The 26,847-nt window shown below is 34.5% G+C and overlaps 1 protein-coding gene across 1 annotated transcript in view; it reads right to left on the bottom strand.

The window, feature by feature from the left end:
- The window catches only part of LOC109097212 (protein O-mannosyl-transferase TMTC1-like), a 38,540-nt gene that overhangs the window by 7,943 nt on the left and 3,750 nt on the right, over positions 1–26,847 (bottom strand). The window contains exons 2-14 of the mRNA XM_042739089.1: positions 25,168–25,345; positions 19,737–19,810; positions 18,809–18,985; positions 13,104–13,185; positions 10,144–10,247; positions 8,334–8,412; positions 8,143–8,253; positions 4,228–4,349; positions 2,106–2,273; positions 1,566–1,679; positions 1,243–1,386; positions 432–540; positions 185–287 (exon numbers count right to left, since the gene is read on the bottom strand). Of these exons, the coding sequence (XP_042595023.1) occupies positions 185–287; positions 432–540; positions 1,243–1,386; positions 1,566–1,679; positions 2,106–2,273; positions 4,228–4,349; positions 8,143–8,253; positions 8,334–8,412; positions 10,144–10,247; positions 13,104–13,185; positions 18,809–18,985; positions 19,737–19,810; positions 25,168–25,345 (1,565 nt within the window). The remainder of the gene's footprint in view (positions 1–184; positions 288–431; positions 541–1,242; positions 1,387–1,565; positions 1,680–2,105; positions 2,274–4,227; positions 4,350–8,142; positions 8,254–8,333; positions 8,413–10,143; positions 10,248–13,103; positions 13,186–18,808; positions 18,986–19,736; positions 19,811–25,167; positions 25,346–26,847) is intronic.

Raw genomic sequence — 26,847 nt, 5'->3', positions numbered from 1 at the left:
ACTCAGCTTCTTGGCTATTGCATAAGGCCCTGGCAACCACCTAGAACACCCTAGCAAATGCATAGCAACAAGAAATCAACCAAATATAACTTAGCAAGCACATATTGATACCCTTGCAACCATTTAAAGACCCTTCCATCGTGGCAGAGTTGATCTAGTTTAAAGAGTTCTAGAAGATTCTTACCTGTGTCCACTAGAAACACGCCGTAGTTGTTATGGAGGTCAGAACTGTCGGGGCAGTTCTCAATACCCCTGGTATAAATTTCATTCGCTTCTTTTGAATGTCCCTACACAAAAACCAGGGGAAAAAATAAGTAATCCTTTTTACAAAAAACATGGCCTTTATAAGATATTGCAAAAAAACAGACCAAAAAGATCACTTTGTATGTGTATCATTCACTAAAACGAGAACAAATGACAGAAAGCAAGACCTGGTCAGCGTATAGAGAGGCGAGGCTGGAGTAGGCATCAGCAAAATGGGGACCGTAACGAATAGATTCCTTCAACATCCTCTCCGCCTCTTCCTCCTTCCCCTGAGACCTGCAAAACAATAACACCATCATCCTCTTCCTCATATGCACAGACACAGTGGCTGTGTACAAAACTGAAGGCAGCAGCACAAAAAAACATAAAATGACTTCTGTGAACCACAACATCAAACACTATTTTTATCCTTTCCACCATTCGCATGTGCCTGGGTGCCTTCCAACCTTGGCATACGGCACACAAATGCAGCATTCTCAGATTTCAGACAAAAGTAATATTGCAAAAGCGTTTGCATATTTACTTTAGAAGGTTACCAATTTGTATATTTTATGGAAGCTTGTTTCGCCACTGAATAAAAATAAAAAAGGTAATTCTAAAAGTTTACAGTACATCACACAATTCTGACGTATATCTCAGAATTCTGCAATTGCGAGTTATGAAGTCAGAATTGTGAGATATACTTGCAATTTTAAGCAAGTAGTCTTTTTTTCCTCAGAATTGGACTTTATAACTCACAATAGTGAGTTTTTATATCTCACAATACTGACTAAAGAAGTCAGAAAAAAGTCAGAATTGCGAGAAATAACTGAGAAAAAAAAGTCAGAATTGTGAGTTTATATCCTTCATATACAATTCACTGAGAAAAAAGTCAGAATTGCGAGATTATTACATTTTTAAAACAGGTTTCCATAATATTTACTTCAGAGGGTTACCAATTTGTCTTTGCTTCAGAAGGTTATGAATTTCTGTATTTACTTCAGAAGGTTGCCCAGGTTGAAGAGAGCTCTGTTGTGTTGAGGGTTAATATTCAGCGCTCTCCTGTAATAAACTTCAGCTTCCTCAGCCTGGTGAGTCAGGGTGCCCAGATTATTCAGAGCACTGGCATGTCGAGGGTACAGTCTATGCAAAAACACACAGGCAATTTATGGATTTACATAATCAATCAAAGCACTGATTCTTAATTAAAAGTATGAAGGAAACTGGGGTATTAAGGTGTATTTTGGAAATTGGAAATAATTCCTTCAGCAGAAAAACCATTCAGTGTCAAATTGCTCTCATGCCCACAGACACACACTTACCTGAGGGCTGTCTTATAGTGGTAAATGGCTTCTTGGTTTCGTCCCCTGTCCTTCAGGAAGTTGGCATAGTTGTAATGAACTTTAGCATTGTGAGGTAAAGTCTGAATGCCAGACCTGACAGAGGAGGAAGAAAATAGATCAGGACCCCGAAGGCACAGAGAAAGAAAACACATTTCGGATTTACAGTTTGAAAGGATGAAAATCCAAAGAATGCAAAACTTCAAGGTAAATCACATTAGAAATGTAAAAAAAATAAATAAATAAATAAAAATAGTCAATTAAAACTAAAACTACATTTAAAAAAATATATATATATTGTTACTTTATATAAAAGAAACTTTAACTGGAATACATATATTTTTAAATGTATGCATATAAAAATGCAAAACGTAATAAATGGAAAACTTCATGCTAATTAATTAAAACTTAAAAAATAACCATGGTTATTATAGTTAACTAAAACTGTATTAAAAACCAGCTACTGTGTTGCAAATCCCAGCCTTCATCTTCAGCAAAAAGTGAATCTGCACATTCACACACCTGAACAGGGCTTCTCTGGAGAGCCAGATCTCATTCTGTTGGACGGTCTTCCAGGAGAAGAGGAGAAGGACAACCAGCATGGACACAGTTAGTGCAGCCGCTCCCCAGCGACTGACAACTGAATACAGTCTGTTCAGCCCATGCACCACCAGAACACAGTAACCCATACTGGACAGACACACAAAGAGAGTGTTGTTATGGAAAAATCCTGCATAGATAGAACAGACCTTTGTGTATATTCCACAGGTAATGTACTGTAGAGAGTATTGTGGGTGGTAAATGGCACATTTTAAACTGTGATGCTAATGCATTTCAGCATTTAATGTTCTCTCATGTATTTGATGTTATTTCAGAGAGCTGAAGAACCATTTCCTAGGAGACAGCTAACTCTCATGAAAAACAGCAATAATATACCCTTTAAAAATATTATGTCTATGCAAGACTTTAAATATTCAAAATGAGACTTATGTTAAAAAAAATCATACAACTCTTATGAAAGTATCTACAATATAATTTATGTGTGTAGTAACTAAATATTCAAAATTACAGAAGAAATGTCAAAGATTAAGAATCAGCTTTTATAAAAACATAAATACCAAATACATTACAGGATAAAAATATTGCATAAATAGCAGAAATTATTACTGTATAAATTATAAAATGATTTCATGTTTTATTTATTTTATTATTTATTTATTTAAACTTTTTTTTTCAGTGGCTATTATTATCGAACACTATTGCAAATTATTGTAACCTTGGTATGATCCACCAGGTAAGCATCAAGACAAAAGCGTTTAAAATGGCAAGCACGAACACGGAATCAGACACATCTGTGAATTATATTTGTAGACCTGAGCACATATTTGAAGGTAACCATTCAGAGGACAAAACGCCCTTCAGTCCTTTAGCCACAGGAAAGGGGGCCGATCGGATTCCACACCTCACACTGTTTATTCTCAAACACAGGTCAAAAACAGCTCAAGTCAAACACAATTACATGAATCTACCACACGGAGAATATTACTACTTACTAATGTTGAAAAAGACTGTCGAAGGAAAAAGCGAGTTATATCAAATAGCACATTCCCTGGGAATATCTGTTTCATGTTTTTTGTTGTTATTCAGTGCTGAAGTGTTTCTGGGGCTTAATTTTTGATTCAATATCCTTCCAATCTCATTTTCTTTCTTTGTCTCTCCGCTTTGCTTCCCAGAAAGCGACACCTCCCTTTCCCCGTCAACACCCACTTCTCTCAATCAGAACATATGAGGACTCCTGCGGCTTCACACATACTTTCACTGCTTCCCACACACACACTTTTGAAACATGTGGTACATTCACAGATCAAATGAATTTGTCTTGTAAATCTGTTCTGAAGACACATCAACTGAACAAGAGTTTCACTGAAGAAAACGTGAGTGTGCTTGCCAATGCAAAACTTGCATCCACTATGCTAAGACATTGTTTTTTTGGTTGATATAATATGCAGTGTATTTAGTATCGCTATGCTCTATGATATTTTGATCTCTAGATATGGTTTAGATCCTTTCTTCTATATAAGTCTATAGGATTGTTTTGCATATTTTACCAAAGTCGGCATAAAAATACGCATAAAAATTCAGGACAAATGCAGGACAAATTTTAATACTTGGCATACATGCATAGAGAAGTACCGCCTAAACGCCAAGATAAGTGCCCATCTGATCCTAACACCATTAAACTCACTGAACACAAACCGTTCCATACTCATAACTAAGTGTACTCAGGGATATAATGCTGTGTGTACTTGTAATTGTGTGTGTGTTTGTCGGGTCACCGCAACACTCTGAGCTTATAAGATTACTAAAATACCTCGCCTTATTGTTCAAACTTCAGTTTAATCTTGACAGTTAGGATAAATACAAACACACATGCATTATGGGAAGAAGGGTTCAAGATTATGTACTGTTATCAGTGGTGTGTGATCCCTACAGCAGGATGAAGGAGAACGAGGGAGAGAAAAATGGAGGTTGAATTTGTAATGCTTTAGAAAAAAGTCATCTGAAGAGCAAGGAATGACATTTTCTAAGGCCGTCACAATATATTTTTGACAGGCACATCTGCACAATACACAAGCACACAAACCTGGGCATGTAGAGAACTCTTTCCGCCACCACAAATCCCACGCGGAAGAACAGATTACTGGCTGGGATGAAGGGAAAGATCAAGAACAGCACGCCCACCAACACCTCCTTCCCTTTCATCTTCTACAAAAAGAGAGAGAGATAAAGAAAAACTGAGACAGATGTAGAGAGAAACCAGAAGCTGTTTGCTGTTAGAGAAACCAAACTTTCTACATTTCCTGCAGACAATTTCAGTTGAGCTTGTCTATGCAAAATCCACAGTCACAATGTTATTTTGTTGCTAGGGTGTTGCTTTGGCACTTTGAGTGTGTTTTTTTTATAGTGGACAAGAGGGCTCAACACACTGCAAATGAACAAAACACATGAAAAAAAAAAAAAAAAAAAAAAAAAAAAAAACACTCCAAAAAAACACCATCAAATTATCATAATTCAAATACTTTTACCAGCAAATACTCACAATGCAATCCAAATAACGAAACGTGCTGCAAATACTCACAACAACCAAATACAGAAACATGCTAAAAATACACACAACACAAACAAATACAGAAACACACTGAATATAGTAAAATGTTAAAGATAATACAGAAACAGGCTGCAAGTGCTCACAACACAACCAAATACAGAAAGGGCTGCAAATACAATGCCTACAAAATACAGAAACGTGCTGTAATTACTCAGACAAATACATTTGCATTTGTAGTGCGTTTCTGTATTTGGTTGCGTTGTGAGTATCTGTGGTGTGTTTCTGTTTTTGGTTGTGTTGTGTGCATGTGTTGTCAAACTGATGAAGATGTTTTCATAATATGTTGGTGTTTGCTATGAGGTTGTGATGTTTTTCTGTGTGTTTAACTGCATTGCTATGGTATTCTGGGTGAAATGAACAGAAATGAAACAAACACAAACATACACAACACACACACACAAAAACACACTTGATGATATGCCTGACACATTTTTTACTGACTCTAGGCAATATCTCCACTACTAAGATGGGCTTTTCTACACTGCTATAGAGCTCCCATATCTTTATTACTGTTATTTAAGTGCGTATCCTTGAAATATGAGCTAGCGTTGTTTCAACTGATGTATAAGTTCATTAAATATGACAGCTGAGGATGAAGGGTCGATACAAAGATATGAATTGGTTATGAAATCTAAGCTAGAACAAGAGAGGTTGTGGGGTGGGGGGGCATAACTGTATCACGCTCTGCTTACTTTGAATAGGCCGATATGCTGATAAAAAAATTAATAATAAAACCAAAGCTATTGTCTGGAGTTTCACTCTCATATCCACAGACAGAATATGGATGTTTCAGTATTGATTTCTGCCTTCCAGTCCATCATAATTAACTTCAGATTCAGCAACAAATGAGCAGACATGCAATGACTGTGTCAAGAAATGAACAAAGGCTTGTATAAAAACGTGCTGATAACATTCACGGCCACAAATCAGTACTATCGACTTGCTCTCAGGCCTGTGTGTGTTTTTGTGTGTGTTTTGCGTGAGATAATTAGCCTAGTAAACATTCCAGAGGAGACAGATTGGAAAGTCATTAGGGTGAATCGTTGGTACACAGCTGATCAGGGGAACGCTGCCAAAAGACGCACATGATGAAGGCGTGGCCAAGAACTAACGAACGAACGAACGACGAACGAACGACTAATAAACACATTATATACCTAACTAACTAACTAACTAACTAACTAACTAACTAACTAACTAACTAACTAACTAACTAACTAACTAACTAACTAACTAACTATCTATCTATCTATCTATCTATCTATCTATCTATCTATCTATCTATCTATCTATCTATCTAACGATATCCAAACAGAAACTGAAAGCAATGCAAACACAGACAGAGAGAGAGACAGAAAACACTCATATACACAGAGCCTACAAGCTTATGTTTTTTCTGGGAAATATTCTGGGCTAAAGTTGGATCATGAGAATGATGATAGCTTTGGCATTATCCTTTTCGCCAGTTGCCATCTGTTGTCATGGCAGCACAAACAGAGGTCATCCGCAGTCTGTCCCAAAATGTCACTGGGCCAAACTCCATTCAGTGGCACTCTATAGACTAACACGTCTCGCTCAGTTCTGCGCTTTCATTCTGCTTCTTCCCCTCCTTCCTTTATTCCCTTCCACCTTGGCTTTTTTTTCGGTCCTTCAGATCCTTTCTTTGAGTGAAAATTTGTAAGCCCACATTTTGATTGCATGGTTTGAGTATGATTCAAACAGCTTCAATAAAAGCAAGAACATCTGACCGTCTGTACAAAGGAGTCACATGATCAATGTCACACATTTGCTTGATAAATTTGATTACTGACCAGTGTTATTATTTTATTATTTATATACTATGTAGTATTTATTAATATTTCGAATTAGCTTTAATATTTAAATTAGTTTACAATTACCACACTGTTATTCAAAAAAAGTGCATGTTATTATGTTTCTTTATTTTAAAATGTTCAAAATTCTAAAACTGCCAAATGATTTTTAAATCTAATGTGGCCTCAGACTTTTGACCTCAGTGTATACAGAACAAGTTTGGACTGGAGGATCATTTCACTTGTGAAACATTCATAAAATATGAAATCTGAGAGTGTTGTATCTATATAAACGGAATGAGAAAACCAGGTTTTTTTCAATATTAAACATTTGCACACATCTGCACGCTTCAGTAAAAGGAGCAGGCAGTTTACTGACATTGGTCTGTCAGCTTGTTTCAGACACACACTATGAATTATTCAGTCAGTAGATATGAGATCTGCTGATCAGGGACTGGAATATTCCCTGTCTTTCTCTTTCATTTTCCCTCCATCTTAGTTTCTTTGTGTGGAGTTGGACCAGCCATCCTAAAAATGATTTTCACAATTTCAAGGACTGGAGTGGAGAAACGTGAACATTTTTAAAAGATCCCTCAAGGACACAGCCAACACAGCGGCAAACAACTAAAAGAGCATTCTGGGGCCCGACAAAGACAGCCTTGAAATTCTATTGCAGTTTCTCGAATATTTTCCTAAACACGCCTGTGAATGTTTTATCAATGGCTGAAGCTCTCAAGGTTTTGAAAACTTGATTGCTTTGCTATTTTCGTAAATGCACTTAGTGTTTTATTCTTACATATGGGCTTTTTTGGGTCATTCACTGCATAGAAAATAGCAAAAAACAGAACAAAAGATTCAAACCTGCATGTATCATGAACACACCACCCATTATTTCAACTTACGGCCATTTCCAGCACATAACAAACTAAAAATATTGGTGTATCTGAGGCTACTGAACAAATAAACATGCATTATTTAGGCATTTTAAAATAGTTTAAATTGACTATCAAAGGTCTTTGACCGCAACGGCCAAGTTTTAAAATGCCTGAAGATGCTCTTTTACTGAAATGGTGCTAGCAGTGTGTGGGACTATTTTTTCCAGTGTCTTTGATGCTAAAATCACATTCATATGCCATAAGAAAATGATATAAGAATTTCACAATCAGCATATGTACCTCACAAAAACTGCAAGATAGGGATGTGCAGAAATAACTGCCTGAAGAACTGAATATTCTGATAAGAAAAAGAAACCATCTCACTTCATGCACAAGAAGAATGCATGCATTAGCTCACGGCAAACATCTGCTTCACGTGAGCGTTTGCACTAATTTTCACAATCGCTGCTATTTTTCACGGGTTGCTATGGTGATAAGTCGTGAAGAATTGCGTTTGAAGCGCACGGGAGTGAAGAACGCAAGAACAGCGGGGTGTGAGGCAGCATGAGCGCAGGCTTTTATGTTTGTCAAAATGAGAAAGCTACATTTGTGTGTATGTTTTTCATAAATTATGACAGAATGAGTCTGCTGAGACGTGGTTCCTGCGGTTGTCTTGACATGTGGAAATGTGTGTGTGTGCTCACCTGTAAGCATGTAACACAGTTCAGGCTCAGCGCCAGCATGACGAGAGCCAAAGTCAGGGAAGCAATATTCCGTCGATCCCACAGAGACTCCACTAAAGGAATGCTGCCCACCTGTCAATCACAACTTAAGTAATCATCAAGCATTCACTTAGATGTCGGGACTGCTGTGTGTTTATGTTGATACCATTCACCTGCCAGTCATAGCAAAGCACTATGGGAGCCAGTAAGAGCCAGGCATTGAAGGCGAGCAGGTAGCAATATGTAAGAAACCTAAAAAGATAGCACAGAACGCCTGGTTAAATAATTTAATAAACGTTAATAAATGAATAAATATAAAGTTTAATCCTTGTGCTGTGCTTGAAATCCTTTACCTAATATGGTGCTCCCTGTAAAAATGACCAGCCTTTTAAAATTGCTTATAAATCTCTCATCATACAATACTATCACCTAATATTGGTTTCAAACTTGGATTTAATTCACTTGGTTTTGTATTTCTTTTAGTAACTGATTGATCGTAGGCCTCATTGATCTGAGCTCATTCATCTCAGCTTTTGTGTTAAATACTGCCAAAATTATCCACAAATAATGCTTTTTCACTCAAAAACTGATGTGCATAAGCTCAGATCATTGAGGACTATGAGCTATCAGTTCCAAAAAGACATACAAAACTTGTATTGATTAAAAGAAAACAATCTGATGAAGAGAATGAACAAATATTTGGTAATAATATAGCAAAACGAGAAATTTATAAGGAATTTTTGGTCACACTTTATTTTAAGGTCCAATTCGCGCTACTAACAAACCATTGACTATGACTTGTGCCTCAGTAAACTCCTAATTGGCTGCTTATTAATAGTAAGGTCATTGTTAAGTTTAGGCATTGGGTAGGATTAGGGATATAGAATATGGTCATGCAGAATATATGCTTTATAAGTACTAATAAACAGCCAATAAGTTAATAACAGGCATGCTAATAAGCAAGTAATTAATAGTGAGAATTGGTCCCTATACTAAAGTGTTACCCAATTTTTTGTAGGCTGGTCACTCTGTGTGAGTTGAGTAATTGTGTTTTGATAAGTTGTTGTAACATTGTTTGGGAAATTTCATTATGTTTTAATCCAATGTGTTTACTTTCCTGGTATTAGAAACCCAGAACACAACATAAGGGTTAAAAAATTTATAAAACATTTTTTTTTTTTTACAATGAATGTAAAGGCTGAAGTCACTTTCATAATGCTAAGATTTTCTGGGTGGTTGCCAGGGTGTTACTATTGTGTTTTGGATAGTTTCCTCCTGACTTATGTAGAATATAATCCCAAACAAGTCATAACATGGGTATTTTAAGAAACTGTTAAGAACTGTTATGCATCCACATAAAATATTAATGATCATTCAGTAATTATAGAAGACAAAGTCATGTACACTAACAGACATTAAAATACTTCAGTACTATGAGTAAAAGTACAGCTTTCTCTCTCTGTTATTTATGGATGGGAGGAAATGTCAAGGTTTTCCTGCTTTTGTGTACGTTCCGAACTACATCAGACCCCATACTGGATTTAAATAGCATTTACGCCATACTTTAGTCCAATGCATCACTATTAAATTTACAAAGAAATATCAGAGTTATTTTTTTTTAATAAGTACCACAGGTTACTGTTTTCCCATTTATTCACTGATACCTCTCCTGTCACAGTGTTGATTGGGAGTTGAATTGGGAATGAGGTGCAGAGGTACTTAATCATTTCACTTTTGGTACGAAATGGCTTTTACAGTTGCCAAAAATGTATCTTTTTTGTTATTCAAAAACAAAACAGCAAGCCCAGCTCAGGTGACAAAAAATAATGTTACTGTTAAGTTACTTTTATGGAGTAACGCAATATTGTAATCCATTACTTTTAAAAGTAACTTTCCTCAGAACTGGTCTTCAGTGAATGAGAACATATTTCTCTGTTAACTCTTTTAAAATAAAGATGTGTGAGGGATGACAGCCAGGCTGACCTGGTGAGCAGATATGGAGAGAAGGATGCCGGATTGTCTTGCTCTGAGAACAGCGGCATGGATCCACCCATCAACCATAAACGGATAGACATGATGACTGTAACCTGCAGAAAAACCCACAGTAAAAAACATGCTACAAATTGCTACAAGTGAACAGATGAGGTCATGGGGTTCATGCAAATGTGATGGAAATGCCAATGCTGATTTAAATTTAATAATAAAAAAAAAAAGAAATTAGATAATGCAATAAAAATAATAAAATATATAGTTTATATAAAATTTCGCAAATAATTAAAAAATGAGATATAACCTCTGTTAATGTAACTGGGTTGCTAAATATCCCTTTTAAAAATATTGGGGGGAGGGACATGAAAAAGTATGCTTAAAGAGCACTTTTTAATTGGACATGGTTAGGGTCATTTTTTTATTTTTGGTTAATTATCCTGGAAGAAAAAAAACAGTGAATTTTTAATGCACATATCTGCCAGCTTTTAGTTGGTTGCTAGCATATAGATGAGCTCAAAGCTAAGAGACCAGTGTTCGAATTGAGGGGGGGCTGGGGGGGTCCGGGTAATGCAGGCATTACAATGACCCCTGGTTTTTCATTAAAACTAAAATAGAAACAATATTTGACATAGCCCTATCTATTTTTTATCGAAGTATTGCGCTGCCGCTCCCATAAAAAGCTACTTCAAATTAGATGTGCGTCTGAAAATACGCTCAAGTGCGCCCACAACACTGTTTTCTGAAGGAATTTACAGACCGCGGGCGCGACGTCGCTGTGTGACTGGCTGGCAGAGTGATCCTTCCTCATTATTTTACCTTACGATGACGGTAAGATAATATTTCTTTGTTTTATAATTGTTTGGTACACCTAATTTACTGCTACTGAATAAGTGTTTATCTTAGAATAGGACAGTTACTTTATTATAATCTTGGTCTGTCATAGTTGTTTTTTATCTTTGATGCTAGCTCACTATCGGATTGTTAGTTGTAATTGAGCCATCTAACGTAATTCTGAGAAAAAGCTTGCATTGCACCCATCTGAATTTAAACAGATAATTTTAAATCTAGTAACCTTAATTGCTCAAAAAACAGTGTTAATTAATTAAGGAAATTATTACTGATGAAAATGTTCATCAGGTGAAGGTTTTTTTGTGTCAACGATGACAAAGCGGAGGGTTGCTAACTCTCCACAAATTGTCGTGAGACACACATGCATTGATTATTACGCCCAATACAAACATGCAGATCAAACCGTTTTTGTTTATGAATTGTATCCTATTTTCCGTTATTAAGTATAGCCTAGATACAATTAGTGTAGTATTTAAGGTTAAATGAGAGAAAAGGGTTTAAATTCAATGCAAAGAGGCAAATTAAAATCATTTTGTGGCCAGAAAAAATAATAATTTCCATTTGCAATGCCATTGTTTACCCACTCTAATAAATATACATGTATCTAGTCTAGTTGCTCAAAAGAGTATTGCATGTCATAACTGCTTACTTATTTTTTAGGTTTTGCATTTGAATAAATATTTAGACAAGATCAAACGCTAGATTTTAAAATGATACATTTTAAAAAGATACTCGTATAAGCACACACAAGTGAATATTGAAGTTAATGCAAGAAAATACTGAATTTAACCCAAGAACAGTAAGTACAGTAGGCCTATTCATGTGAATTGATAGTGAATCAAGAGATCGAAATTGATTAATGGTCATCAGCATCGTAATCGTATCAAATTCTTTCAATTTTTTCCCTCTTGTAGAAACCATAGACAGTAAAAGAAATGGACACAGCGACCCCTTTGGAACTCAATTGAGACAAGTGAAGCCCATTTTTAGTGATTTTTAGAACTTCCGTTTCTGACGCGCAGACTCAATCTAAGCTTGATGACGTCAGCAACCTGTCTGACAGATGTAAATCTTCTAGTAGCTGTGTGTGCAAACTGCCATGGTTAATCTTGCAGAGACAGCAAGCTTGAGCGGGGAGTTCTTTGGCGTGAGTGAGCAGGAGTAAGTATTCTGATTAATTATTTTGTATAGTATTTTAAAATGTAACGCAGTACGCCATATCTCTTGGACGTCTCCCCGATTGCCTGCGAGCTTCTCCTCCTGTCTGTACGGTAATTTCTCTACTGTGCGACAGAGAGTCGAGTGGTTATGACGCAATCGTTAGCCTATTTTTACAAAAACTGTTTCTACGGGGCCATAATGTAACATAGAAGGTAATGGAGCCCTTTATACATTGTCGTGTATCTTTAGAAATAAATAATGGACAAATGAGTTTTTTAAACGCCTCAGATGTAAAATTATTCGCTGTCAAAGTGACGCCATAATGAATGGGAGTCAATGGGATGCTAACGCAAGTGAAGTTCTGCTACAAGACGGCGGCACGCGGCCGACTTCAACTTCCGGTCGACTTCCTTCCCCCCGGTAGAAACACTATTGTGACAAAACATATATTTAATGTAGTCTCTCATTCACCACTTTAAGTTTACCCAACTATGAAAACTTCCGCTAGAAAATATGAAAGGGTTATATAACTAGATTCAAGATAAATTCGTTTTTTTTATGAAATAAAATGCCTACAAGTGCACTGTTCAAAGTATATAGATTTTTATTTAATTTTACATATAGTAAACACTCAGCTGCAAAAACATGTTCTGAAACACACAAAGTAAATGAAATTCACAAGTAAAGTAAATTAAATTATATTATTATATGAAATAAATAAATACAAATGTATATTATTAGTTTTTTTTTTGGGTAGTGTGGGGTGGGGGGGGGGACCCCCCAAGAGCTTTGACACAATTCGAACACTGTAAGAGACCATATAATCCAGCCCAAACCTTTAAGCACTAAGTCAAAGCACAGTCTAAGGAATATCAGCTAAATTCAGAAGGTGCCTTGCCAAAGGAAGCATTGTGTCATTTGGCAGTAAAAACATAGCTACTTACATGTAACGAGATGATGCAAGCGCGTTTGATGAATGGGCTGGAAATTCTGACGAGCTCCTTCAACCTGGAGTGCGACAGGTGCCTGGAACGAAAGCATAACCAGATGTGACAGTCGTTTAACGACTCCATAACTCAATCAGCTGATGAACTCATTTTCATTCATTACTGACTTAATCAAACCATCAGCGAATTACTTTACGGGTATGTTAATCTGTTTACTGCCGCTTTCAATTAATTACCACTACATCTTAAAAAAAAAAAAAAAAAAAAACTGCAAGAAAACAAGTGAAAAGACACACACACAAACACTCTTTAACAGACTTCAAAATGCCACTCTAAACTGGAACGCCATCATCCTTATTTGAGAGTGCAGTGATTTACAGTGAATTTTAATTCAGTGTAACATGACACCATGACAGCGGTGTCTGGAAACGTGGGTGAGATGAATGAAAGAAAAGAGGCGAGAGAAGGAGGTGGGGGTGGGGGAGGAGTGGAGCTTAGGCAGTACATCGCACTTTTGCTGATTGATTCAGTACAGAGCTGCAGAGAGCTGGGCTTAATGACTGTGTGTGTGTGTGTGTGTGTGCGCGCGCTCATCAGTGCTTTTCAGAGCATATTGCACTCCAGGGAACAGTAACTGAGCTCAAAGACAGCACAGTATATTAAAAAACGCAAGCCTCCCACCTCTATCCTTGCCCTTTATCGCTATTTCCATTTTCTGGCATTTTGTCTGGTTACAAGAAAAGGAGAAGATATGGAAAAAGGGGAGGGGTTTTATACTGAACAATTATTGTTTAATGAATTCAAATTCATTAATTCACATTCCTGTTCTTAATGTGATCATCAGTGGATGTTATTCAAAAATACAAATAGTCTTAATAATGTTTCATCTCCGCCTCTGAAACAACTTTTCTGATGACATCATCAAGGCCACCAAGTTTCCACCAATGGAGAAGTTCCCAGTCTTACTGTCAATGATTCATTTGTACATGTTATTTCAAAGAAATCAAAATATAACGTATATTTAATCAAAATACGAACACTTTCTTTGTCTCTGAAAAAAATGTGCTTTTCAGATGACATCACAAAGGCCACTAAGTTTCAATCAATCGGGAAGTTCCCAGACTTACTGTGAATGATTCATTTGTGCATATTGTTCCAAAGAAATCGAAATATAAAATGTAAATTTCATCCAAATAGATGACATCACCAAGGCCACTAATTTTCAACCAATGTAGGAACTCTTAGAGAGTCTTACTGTGCATGATTCATTTGTGCATGTTATTCCATAAAAATTTCCAAAATATAAAATGTAGATTTCATCACAATATACACATTTTCTGCCTATGAAATGACTTTACTTATATGATGACATCACCAAGGGCAACCAAGTTTCAGCCGATTGGTGGGTGTTGTTTTTGAGGGGGGGGGGTGTTATAAATGTGAAATTTTGCAGGAATTAAATCCTGTGGACAAAATTAAGTCCTGTCTGACATTTTATCCTCATTAAATATGCTCTTTCACTTGGAAATATTATGGGAATTAAATGAGTACCAAATGCAGTTTCATTTTAAAATGCCTCAATTTTTTTAACTTTTGCAAACAAGCATAATTAAACCCCCATCTATGAATATACAAATTAGACGTCAACATCTGCTGTGCCATTAAATGCATCATAGCAACTAGGAATAAGATAATTATGGCATGTCTACTCCTACCAGTACAAATGCAGGCAAACAATCATGTTAATGGAATTGGGAGCATTTACTTCATTAATGTCAGGTCTTTGTGAGGAGTTTGTAATTGATACTCTTATAAATATTTCACTGGCGTAGAGATGTGTCATCAAGTGTCATCTTATGCATTTAATAATAACAACTGCCACAGGAGACACTCCACCCCCTTTAGTGCAAACACACACACACCCCCCCCAAAACATACACTGAGAGACAGCATGTCTGCAGGCATTACAATGACTATCAGTCACAATCACACACTCCACACTGTGTGTCTGTGTGTGTTTTTTTTTTGTTTGTGTGGGGTTTATTTTTTGTGTTGTGTCGAGGGTCATGGGTACCAGCAAAGGTTTATGGCCACTTTTGAAAATCAAATAAAGCTGCAGAGCCCTCGTTCCCCAGAGGGAGATGTAGATGGAGAAAGGAATCTTTCCTTTGCTGTTCTTTAAGTCTGCAGAGCGTTATCATTCCTGCCAGCAGCCCACAGCCCATGTTACTCTGTTTGTATAAGTGTCACGGATGTTCTTTTCTGCTGCGTTTCTTAACTTCCTGTTACTGCGATGCCTGAATATCTCATAAATATTCCTTTAAGTCTAATAATCTACCTAAAAAATATACATGGCCCTGTCATTGAATGGGATTCAAAATGAAAAATCTTTCAAATGTATTTATAATGTATTTTAGTACTTTTGCGACAGATGGTTAGTAAAAGGAGGTGCTCAATCAATAGAATAATTGAAATCAACCTGAGGTGGTCAAACTAAAAATAAATAAATAAATAAATAAATAAATAAATAAATAAATAAATAAATAAATAAAACTCACATAATACAATGCTGTTACTAAAATCTGGGACATGTTTAAAAACAATCCATGATTTCTGTTATGTCATTTTCATTGAATAAACATTGAATAAGCAAAATTAAAAAGACTATATTTCTTAAAAAAAAAAAAAACTCTTAAAGATAATAAAATAATGTTAAAGATTTATATATGAACAATAAATATTTTGTTAAAGCTATTATTTTTTGGTGGGGTTAGTATTTTAATAATTATAGTTAATAATTAATATAAATATATAAATAATAAAATAAAATAACAATTAAAAAATAATTTTAAATAAAAATAACTGTTTAAAAAAAATCCAACATATTTTACAGACATGTTGCATTTAAACCCACTTTATGTGCTGGGTAAATATATTTTAGAAAATATTACATATAATATATCCAATAGCTTTTACAACAACATGGGATTGCTTTTGAAAATTGATTTTTGAAGTGAAAATGATGTGAAGTATTTTTGAGTTTTTGTGAATTGTTGCACTTGAATGAATTTATGATAAATAAATTCTGATTATATATGTTTATTGTCTTAATAATGGATTAAAGGAGCTTTTGCTGTTGGATGTTTGATGTCATGTTTATCTTTGAGGTCCTTGCCGTCCCTGAGGTTAAGTGCTCTGTGACTAATGCAGAGAAATAGATGCATGTCTTGTGTTTTTGATCTTGGCAGAACACATGAGAACGTCCAGAGACTCAACTGCATAAACATCACCAGCACTGAACAGAATTTAAGTGCTGTAGTGATATATGCTGGACAAAATAATGCATTACTGCAACATGATAAATATATATACTGTATATTAATAAAATTTTCTGAGTGGTTAAAATGCTGTTAGGACTGTTAATGTCAAAATAATACCATAAAACCATGAAAAAGTTTATTTTACACCATTAAAACAGCAAGGTTGGGACAGCAGCTTATTAGCCTGGGGGGAGAGGAATGAGCTTGGGATTGTGTGTGAATGTGTATACAGGGGTGTAATGTTTGCACACAGCACTCAAGGATCAGTCTGGTATCTCTGTCTTGTGTTTCCTACAGTAATGAGAACCCAAGTGCCAGTCAAGGGGTCCCTAACTATTTTCCACTCACTGATGAGCCCCTTTGTTCAGCTTTTCACACTCTTGGAGAGTGAAGACCCACTGGACACGGTGCACATTTTAAGTGACTGAGATTGTAATTGAAGCAAATGAGGTTGACGCTAAGAGAGAGAGAGAGAGAGAGAGAGAGAGAGAGAGAGAGTGAGAGAGAGAGAGAGAGTCTGGGTTGAGTTGGGGAGTGCGACTGCTGTTTGTGTCGCCTGATTGACTCTCTTTGAACGCCAATTACTGCCACAGCAGAACGAAAGAGCCAAGCTGTAATTGGAAGTTTGCTTTGTGTATTCTTCATCGCAGATCTGTGCGCTGATCTTTGGCTAGATCATCTGCTTACAATTTGTTTGATACCAGTCAAACAGAAAGTTGTCTTTTAAATGATTAAAGAAGCAAAAAACTAATTTGCTTTCATTTGAGACGTCTGCCGGTATGTGATAATTAGACATATTTTGTAATGCAAATTTTGTCATTTGTGGTCATGCAAAAAATGGATGATTTTATATATATATAAATACACACATATATATATATAATATATATATATATTCAGATCTGTATATTGCATATATATTATATATTTGCTATATAAATATATAAATATATATATATAATACACACAAAAATATATAGATATATATATATAACAAACAGCCAAAATTTATATATTTATATATATAGCATATATATATATATATAGATATATATTTTTTTCATATATATATATATATAACATTATATTATAGTATTCAGTGTATATTGCAATATCTTTGAATTTGCTCAGAAATAGCTTAAAGGGATGTTCCATTCAGAATTTTTTTTTTTTTAACCAAACAGCCAAAACAAATAGCAAAGCAATTTTTTTACATTTTCATTATTACATTACATTACATTAGATTATATAGCCCAGTTGACAATAATCAATGTGTACAGTAATATTTACAAAAAAATATATTTTTACTATACAGCCAAATTTTTTATAAAACAATTAGGTTAAAAATATACATATATATATATTACCTGAAACATTTTGAATCTAATACAAAATGGTTCATAAATAATAATGAAATGCATTATTATATTATATTATATTATAATCTGATACAAAATGTTTAATTTAAAATAATCAACAAAAAATTATATTTACTCACTTTTATAGAAACCTACACACACACACACACAAAAATTAGAAATTTGTGAACATTTTTTCTTTGAGTAATCATGCAGACAAATTAATGAAGTTATGAATTAATGTATTAAAACTGACATTTTGTACTGTTTTACCTAAATTAACTGAACCTGCCACTGCGTTTTTGAATGTGAAAGTAATCTAATGGCAAGATTTTTAGAAATGGCTAAATAGAAAGTACATTAAATCATTGCAATATTCATGATGTTATTAAATGTTTTTTACAAAAGAGAATCAAAATATTCAGTTGTGGAAATGCAACATACTAAATTGGCTCCTAAAGGTGACTACCCCAGGTCATACATTGTGTCCACATGCATTAACATGTTTTGATGAGCCAAGCCAATTTTAAGACAGCACATACAACCAATCAATGTCTGTCCAGGGATCGTCAAACTTTAACCTAACGAATTTAATGAGTGTCTGTGCTATGAGATCCGACTGAATGTGTCAGCCTTGGGCTGAAGATTGAAAGCATATGGCAGCTCCGATACTCCAGCCACAGTGGAATTCTCCATAAACATTCCACTGAAGATTCTGTCATAGAAGACATAGAGACAGGCGGCCTTCCTTAATCCCTTTACATACCATTTATATATACTGCACACCAGCAAGAGATTTAAAAGCTTGCTATTTCAGATCTAAATCAAAGGTGACCGACCAATCAAGGACAATTTGAGAATTGTTTGAAAAGTGATAAAATATGATAGTAATGATGTCATGTTGTTATGCATGCTGTCTGTAAAAATTCCAATACAATGACACATACAGCTTTCCAAAGCCATGCTAGCTGACAATAATCAGCATCCACTATTATTATGGCAAAGAAAACACACAAACACTTACAAGATGAGTGGTTTGCGGCAAAGCACCAGGAAATCATATAGGACGCACACGCCAAACACCGTAATGCCTGTCTCTTTCACCAGCATCGCACAGGTGCCCAACAACAGACTGAGAGCCAGTGACAAGACAGACACTGTGGGGGGAAACCCGTCTGCCATACTGCTCACTGACACACTCCTGAAAAAAAGAAGTGAAAGTCACCATATTTACAGTACCTTTCAAAAGTTTGTGGTCATTTTTTTTTAAATAAATAAATGATTCTATTTAGCAAGCATGCATTATTATTGTTGATAAGTGGTGTTATTATATATGTTTTATGTTGTTAAAGATTTATTTTTATTTTAAATGATTTTTGTTTTTTTGTTTTTTTTATTGGGGGAATCCTGAAAAAATATTTGATTCTTGTAAAAATATTTCCTTCCAAAATTAAGACTGATGAACCCTTTAGAAAGATTATTGGAATAAAATAGAAAAGTTTTGGTTCGCGTAGTCTGACTACAATTCTAATTCATGGCTCTCTTCAGCATAAAAATCATAATAATTTAAATAATATTATTAATTGATGAAAATAATAATAAAATTTTTTTTTTTTTGATGTTTTATCGCAAGTCAAATAAATTGGATTATTTTGGTCTGATTTACAGATATTTTCAATAATGCTGAAAACATCAACTAAGTAATGAATCGCAATCAAACACATCATGAAATCTGAAATTTGTCCATTGTTCGGTTTGATAATATTACACAAACGTAACTGGAAAGACAATTTACACAAATATTGACAAAAAATACACCAGGTTTCACGTTCACAGGCTCAAGAACTTGTGGATAAAAATGAATGGATACTAAATTTTTGTGTTTGGATAATTAAAACTAATTAAAAGATTCTGTAATCAATGCATTACATTTTCATTGTCAGATCTGTTACCTAATATAGGAGAGAAAGGCCAGGAGGAATAGCATACTGGCTAACACATCTGCTCTCCCAACGATCCCAGATACCTGTAACACACAAGTATGACATATTTAAAATCCATGATGTATATCTATATATGAAAGTATATACGAGTATGAATATATATATATATATAGAGAGAGAGATGTGGACTGTGTATATATTGTGCCCTCCATTAGTATTGGGACAGAAAGACAAAATTGCTCTGTTATCTCCATATGCCTATGGGTCACAGACTCACTGCTGTGATTAAATGCAAGGGATTTGCAATTAAATATTAGCTTTAAAACTTTTGCATCTGCTTTAAGTTCAGTTGTCCCAATACTTATGCTCACATCAGATAGGGGGATGAAACTCTAAAAGTGCTGTCCTTTATATTTGATAAAATAATCAAAAAAGAGTTTTTAGATGCTGATCAAGTTTTTCATTTTTCCTTGACAAATGTAGCATAAAATAGTGATAGTAATTAGTTTAAATGCTTAAAATTTCAATGTCATTTAATCTCTCTCCCAAAATAGTTTGAGTGCTGACGCTCATCCTACATTCTAATTATATTCACTTTCATTGTGGCATAAAGGGTAGTGTGAAAGAGTGAACTTTGAGAGGAAAAGGTGGATACGTGTGTGTGTTTGCAATGTAGGAGAGCCACTGCACATTTAATGATGGCTTCTTTTTAAGACAAATGGAGGAGAGCGAAATCAAATGAGGCGAGAGAAAGAGCGGGAAGGAGAGAACGAAAATGTGAGGGCAAGAGGGAGAGAGATTTATTTCCCTGGCGCTGTCGGCTCTGTCCTTTTATCTTCCCATCCCCCTAAAAACGTACATCATCCATAAAGTCCTCCTGTCCTCTCCAATCTGTTTTCTTGCACTTTTTTTCCTGCATGTTTTTGCCAGAGGCACAAATGTTAAAATGATCCCACAGTTGACACACTCCACATGTGGAGGGTTTCTGAAGCCCATCCCCCAGACGCAGAATTCCATTGAATTATACACACACACACACACACACTTCCTGAAGACACACCCCGGAGCAACACACCATACATGCACCACTGGTGAGGGACAGGGAGTGTGTGTGTGTGTGTGTGTGTTTTTCACTACTCTGAGACATCATCTTAAATGTAAACATAGAAAGCCCAGCAGCCCTTAATACAGCTCAGCATCTGTGTGGTATTACAGTCCGGCTGCAGTGTTTATGGGCTGAAAACAGATGTAAATGTTGGGGCAGTGGACCTGTCAGCAAATCTAGCCCCAGACTTTCACAGTTGCTGTAATAAAACACTGTTGCAGACACAAAATCACCCACTGAAAGCGTGTATAAATGCTGCCTTTGGGTCATGTCGGAATAATAGTATTTATGAAATAAGCACACATGAACGCCACCCTAATGTCGTAATGCATGCACTGCAGTTATCATTTGACTATTTTTTTAATTACTCAGTATAAAAATATTTGATAAGATAATTTCTGCACCACTAACGTTAACACTACAAAAATATATATATATATATTTTGTTTTATTAAAAAAAAAAAAAAATATTATATTAAATATTATTAAATATTTCAATTTAATAAAATTTTAATTATGAAATATTATTAAATATACTATAAAATATATATTTACTGAATGTTAGTAAATTATTTATGTTATGTATTAATATTAGAAATCATATATATATATTATTAAATATACACACACACACACCCCTTTAAAATAATCACATTTTTGTTACTTCACACACACACACACACACACACACACACAGCCTTACTTTGCAGCCTGAAATGACTGTTTTTGTTTTATCCAGCTGTATTGACTGCAACTTATAACATCCAAATGAATGATTTTTGACTTTTTGCACATGTATATCACATAATTACAAATGTCTGTTACTGTATCTAGGAACTTCCCAGAAGGACTGTAAGAACAATCCAAAAAACACCCAACCATGCATAATGCTAATACCCACACAGTTTGCATTGAGTTTGTCCTCCTACACATTTCCCACTGATTATTTCAAACAGACAATTACCAGCACTAATAAACCATTTTCCAGCCTCCTATAATGGAGTATTTCACCCTGGACAGTGGCAGAGAGTACCTACATGTACTATACAATAAGAATCATGTTCCTAATCTATTGTGTTTTAAGACGCTTGGACCATAAAGTGGATCCATAGATGTGTGGATTCAATTGTGACTACTTCTTCCCCCATGTTAAGCCTGGCAATTAAATTTGCATGCGCACGCACACACATCTACTGGTTGATTGCATATCAAGCTGGGGATCTGAAATGCTGCACTTTTGAGAAAGACCCACAGCTATACCTCATTTCAGCCAATTACCTAATTCGACAGGAATTCCTCAAGAACAGCTGCAGTCGGGCTCTGCCCTGCCCTGCCAACAGAGGGTCTGCACACACACACAGCATCCCACTGCTGCAAAACCAAATCCAGAAACTGTTTTCCACTTACACTATAAATGTAAAGCCTAAGAGGAACAGATAGTGGAGAGAAACGTACACAAACTTACTTTATCGCACACGCACAGCTGAAAGCCGAGCAGGAAAGCTGAGCTAGAAAAGTTAAGAACTGGAAAAAATGACTCATCTATCCGGAAATGTCTGAAACTGAATGAATGGGAGAATAGAATGAAAAAAAAATGTATAACTAATTCATTTTTTTTAAATTAAAAGACAGTGTGGTGATATGGGCAGTGGCCAGCGGCGGGTGCCGGCGGGTGGCTGTGATGGAGGAAGTGGGACAGATGGTCAGCAGGTTGCAGGCAGGCTTCAGTACAGTCTCCAGGGAGAGACAGAATGCCAGTGAACGGAGGCCTTTCATCCTCCATCAGGAGCCTGCTGATGCCTGTCAAGTGATGCTCCTCTTGACTAACAACTAGCCGATGGCCTGCCGGCAGTCCCTGCTGTGAGGACAAACCTGAGTGATGCACATCTCCTGCACGCATCGAGGGAGCTGATGTAACCTGATAACCTTATCAGATATCATATTGACACCAAACAACTGCTTTTTTGTTTCACAAGGCACCATGGAGCATGTGTTCAAAGCTGAGGCAATTCTAAGGCAAAAGGGTTGTTTTTATTTATTTATTTAATTTTTTTTTTTTTTTATGTGATAGATAGAGGAGAGTGAAAGCAAGAGATAAAGCATCACTAAAAGTCAGAAGTTTGGAATAAGTAAGATTTTTTTGGTGTTTTTGAAGTAAGGCTGCAAAACAATATAGAAAAACAAATAATAAAAAAAAAACATTAAAATAAATTGATAAAATTAAACATTTTAAATTGTAATAATATTTCAGAATATTTTTACATTGCAAAAGAATTGTTTTTATTTTAATATATTTCTATGATGGCAAAGCTGTCATTACTCCAGTATTTATTCTCAGATGATCCCTTTTAAAATATGCAGATATTTTAAAATAGAAAACAATTTTAAATGGATATATTTCACAAATCACAAATCATATATTATTTACTGACCCCACCACAAAAAAATTATAAATTATACATATAAACTATAAAAACATAAAATGTATCTAATTAAAACTCAAAAAATGAACTTGTACTCAAGTATAATGAAAATGTATAATTATTTTAATTTAATTTATAACATTCTAAAATTAATTTATAACATTAATGATACTATTTTGTACAGCATTATGCATACTTGTTTAAAGGGAGTGCACTTTTAAGAGAACATCACATCCTGAGGTTTAAATTGTGATGCAACTTGTTTGAAAACTTGATTTATGTAGAGTTAGAAAATGATGCTAATCTTTAAACTGTGTATTTGATACATTATGCCATGGTATCCATTCAGTTAATGTGAGTTTGAATCTGGCTTGTGACATTTTGCAATCCCATTATCCCCTATTCGTCCATCATTTCTAAATTCTCATCTCTCGCTGGCACTACCCTGAAAGTGGCAATAAATAAACGAGAAAGAAAGCTATGATAATTCTACACACACAGAGAGTTGAATAAAGCACCTCCTCTTTGTCTTTCTTTTATTTATCCAGAGACTAATTATATTTCTGCTTGATCAATCAAAACTCTGAAGACAACAACTCCTCCAGCAGCCTTGTGTGTGTGTGTGTATGCTCATTAATGCAGCTGTTGATGTATGGTGTTTACACAGAGCTGATGATCGGAGTCTGGCTCGGTGGCATGGACTCACTCTAAACAACCCAGCAAACACTCGACTGTTAACTAACTGCAGCTCTGCCGTGGAAAAACTCAAACACAGTCCACATCTCTATGAAGCCCAAAGAAACCCTCAAATTTCACAAAACATTAAACACAGAAATCCTGAATATTACATTAACTATTTAAACATTTTAATACATTAATTTTGAATATATTAAATAAATAATAATAAAGTATGCACAGACATATGATTAATACATTACATATGTTATATAAAAATTAAATATTATTTATAATATTTTATATCATACATATTATTTATAGCATTTATATCAATAGATAGTTTTTTTTGTTGGCTTTTATTAATGTTAATTTTTTAATTAAATTTTTTTTTTTTTTTAGATTTTTTTTCATTAGATTGAAAAATATATAAAGTTCAGAAAATGCATTAAAATAATTTTGACCACAAATGAATATTATATTATAAATAAACTATTTATATTAATATAATATAATATAATATAATATAATATAATATAATATAATATAATATAATATAATATAATATAATATAATATAATATAATATAATATAATTAAAATATTATGGAAACATTATATATTATTTATAGCACTTATATCAATCAAAAGATTTTCTTCACAATAAATATTTTAAAATAATCTTTCCCAGATATGAAAATTCTCTCATGATTAATTAATTTAATGTTTTTAAATGTTACATTTTCTTTTTTTCTTTACAGACGTTTTTCACATTTCACATCAAAATATATAATAGATAATAAATAGATAATACATTTGAAATCACAATAAAATTTAATCACAAATGAAAATTCTACATATTATATATGTATTATATATGTATCTATTTATATAATTGACATACAAATTGCATATATATATTAAAAATGTTATGGAAATATTAAATATTATTTATAGCATTTATATCGAACAAAAGATTGAATTGTTTCTTCACAATAAATGTTTTAAAATAATGTATTAAAATAATTTTGCACAAAAATGAAAAGTTTCTTTTTATTTATTTATTTATTTATTTATTTATTTATTTATTTATTCTCCATCATGTCACTCCAAACCCTTACACTGCTATTTTTGTTATTGCCTTTGCACAGCCCTTGCCATACAACAACATATACGGACTCAGAATATATGACAGTTGAAATAAGTAGAAATAAAAAATGCTGTGCATGTTCACTCACAGCTTCGGTGTGAATGGGGTGAACAGAGAAAAGCAGTGCGGTGAGAAAAGAGAAGTTGCTGTCTTCAAACACACACTGTTCGCAGGTGTGCATGAGCAGCGCCGTCACCATGCAGTGCAGAAACATGTTCACCAGGTGGAAGTAGAATGGAGTCATGCCGCCCAGCAAAATGTTTAACCTGCAGCGAGAGTGAAAAAGAGAGAAACAGTCACGTTAAAAAGACCTAAGCATTTCCTAACCAGGTTCAACACGATAAAGTGACAAGCAGCAAAATCTCTTTTATGTAAATCTTAGTTTTTGTCCTAACCAGAAGAAGTTTGCTTGCTTCTGCTTCTGCTGAGTTCTGCCAGATCGTAATATATTCAGCATCAGATACAGTATGTTCTGATTGACTATGATTGTGTTCAGTCGTGCTGCATGTTCTTTTTCACTATGAACAGACAAATTACTTTAGAGAAGAAAGTTGCAGTTTCACGGCAAAATGTCAATTTCAGGTCTGACTCAGCATGGCTAAAAAAAAAGACCTGACGGTGGAAAAACCTCTGATGTTCAGTAAACACATTCGCTCGACCTTGCGATGCGGTAGCGCAGGAAGCCCTTAAAGTAAATCAGAGCGAGAGACCGAGAGAGATCAGAGAAGGGAACAATTAGCCTAAAGCAATGCAACATTAATGAGGTTCCATGGTCACCTTGACTTGCAGGAGAGATTGCATTCAAATTTAGCAAAAGAACCAGAGGCAGAACATGGCATGGATTATGATGAACATAAACTCATTTCACAATACACCGAGATGATATCACCCAAACCTGATATAAAATGATCAGGTTTTAATGAATGTATATATATATATATATATACACGTACATACACACACACACACAAATGTAAAAAACTATATATATAGTTTATTCGCTATAGTTTAGAAAATGGCAATAAAATATGACAAGAACCCAAAGTTAAACTGTGTCAGAACAAATTAATTTTGATAATGTCAGATAAGACTTAAGCAAAACATGGTCAGGTCAAAGGTCAAATAATTTTATTTAATATATATGTATATATATATATATATATATAATATATATATATATATATATCTATATATATATATATATATATATGTGTATGTATATATATATATATATATATAATTTGTATTTTTGTTTTTTTTTTTTTTTTTTTTTATTTTGTTAATATATTGTTTACATTTTTTGTCAAGTTTCCTTATTCCAGTTTATACATTTTAGATATTTAGATAAATTATCTTTTAATTTAGTTTTTCTTCACATACAAATATATTATATTCTGAAAATGTATTAAAATAATTTCAGCCCAATGAAAATTCGCTCATTATTTATCCTCCCTCATGTCACCCAAACCCTTTTTGCTGCTGTTATTGATTGATTTATTTTTGTTTATTCCCCTAAACCTAAGTAAGTGAGCAAGTGACGTGACATACAGCCAAGTATGGTGACCCATACTCAGAATTCGTGCTCTGCGTTTAACTTTTGAGTGTCCCCCCAATTGGACTGTGAAAAGAACAAGACTTTGTCAGGACAAATGCCAGATCACAGACCTTGAAGACCCACTTGGACAGTGTACTTTGCAATGCAAGCATAAAAAGCTGTCCATGAAGGTTCTACATGAGTCACTAAATACACCTGCCACTTAATATTTAG

This window comes from Cyprinus carpio, chromosome A4, assembly GCF_018340385.1.
Source record: "Cyprinus carpio isolate SPL01 chromosome A4, ASM1834038v1, whole genome shotgun sequence".
Classification (NCBI taxonomy): domain Eukaryota; kingdom Metazoa; phylum Chordata; class Actinopteri; order Cypriniformes; family Cyprinidae; genus Cyprinus; species Cyprinus carpio.
Note: the sequence above shows the minus strand (reverse complement) of the source record. Positions and strands in the feature narration are given on the sequence as shown.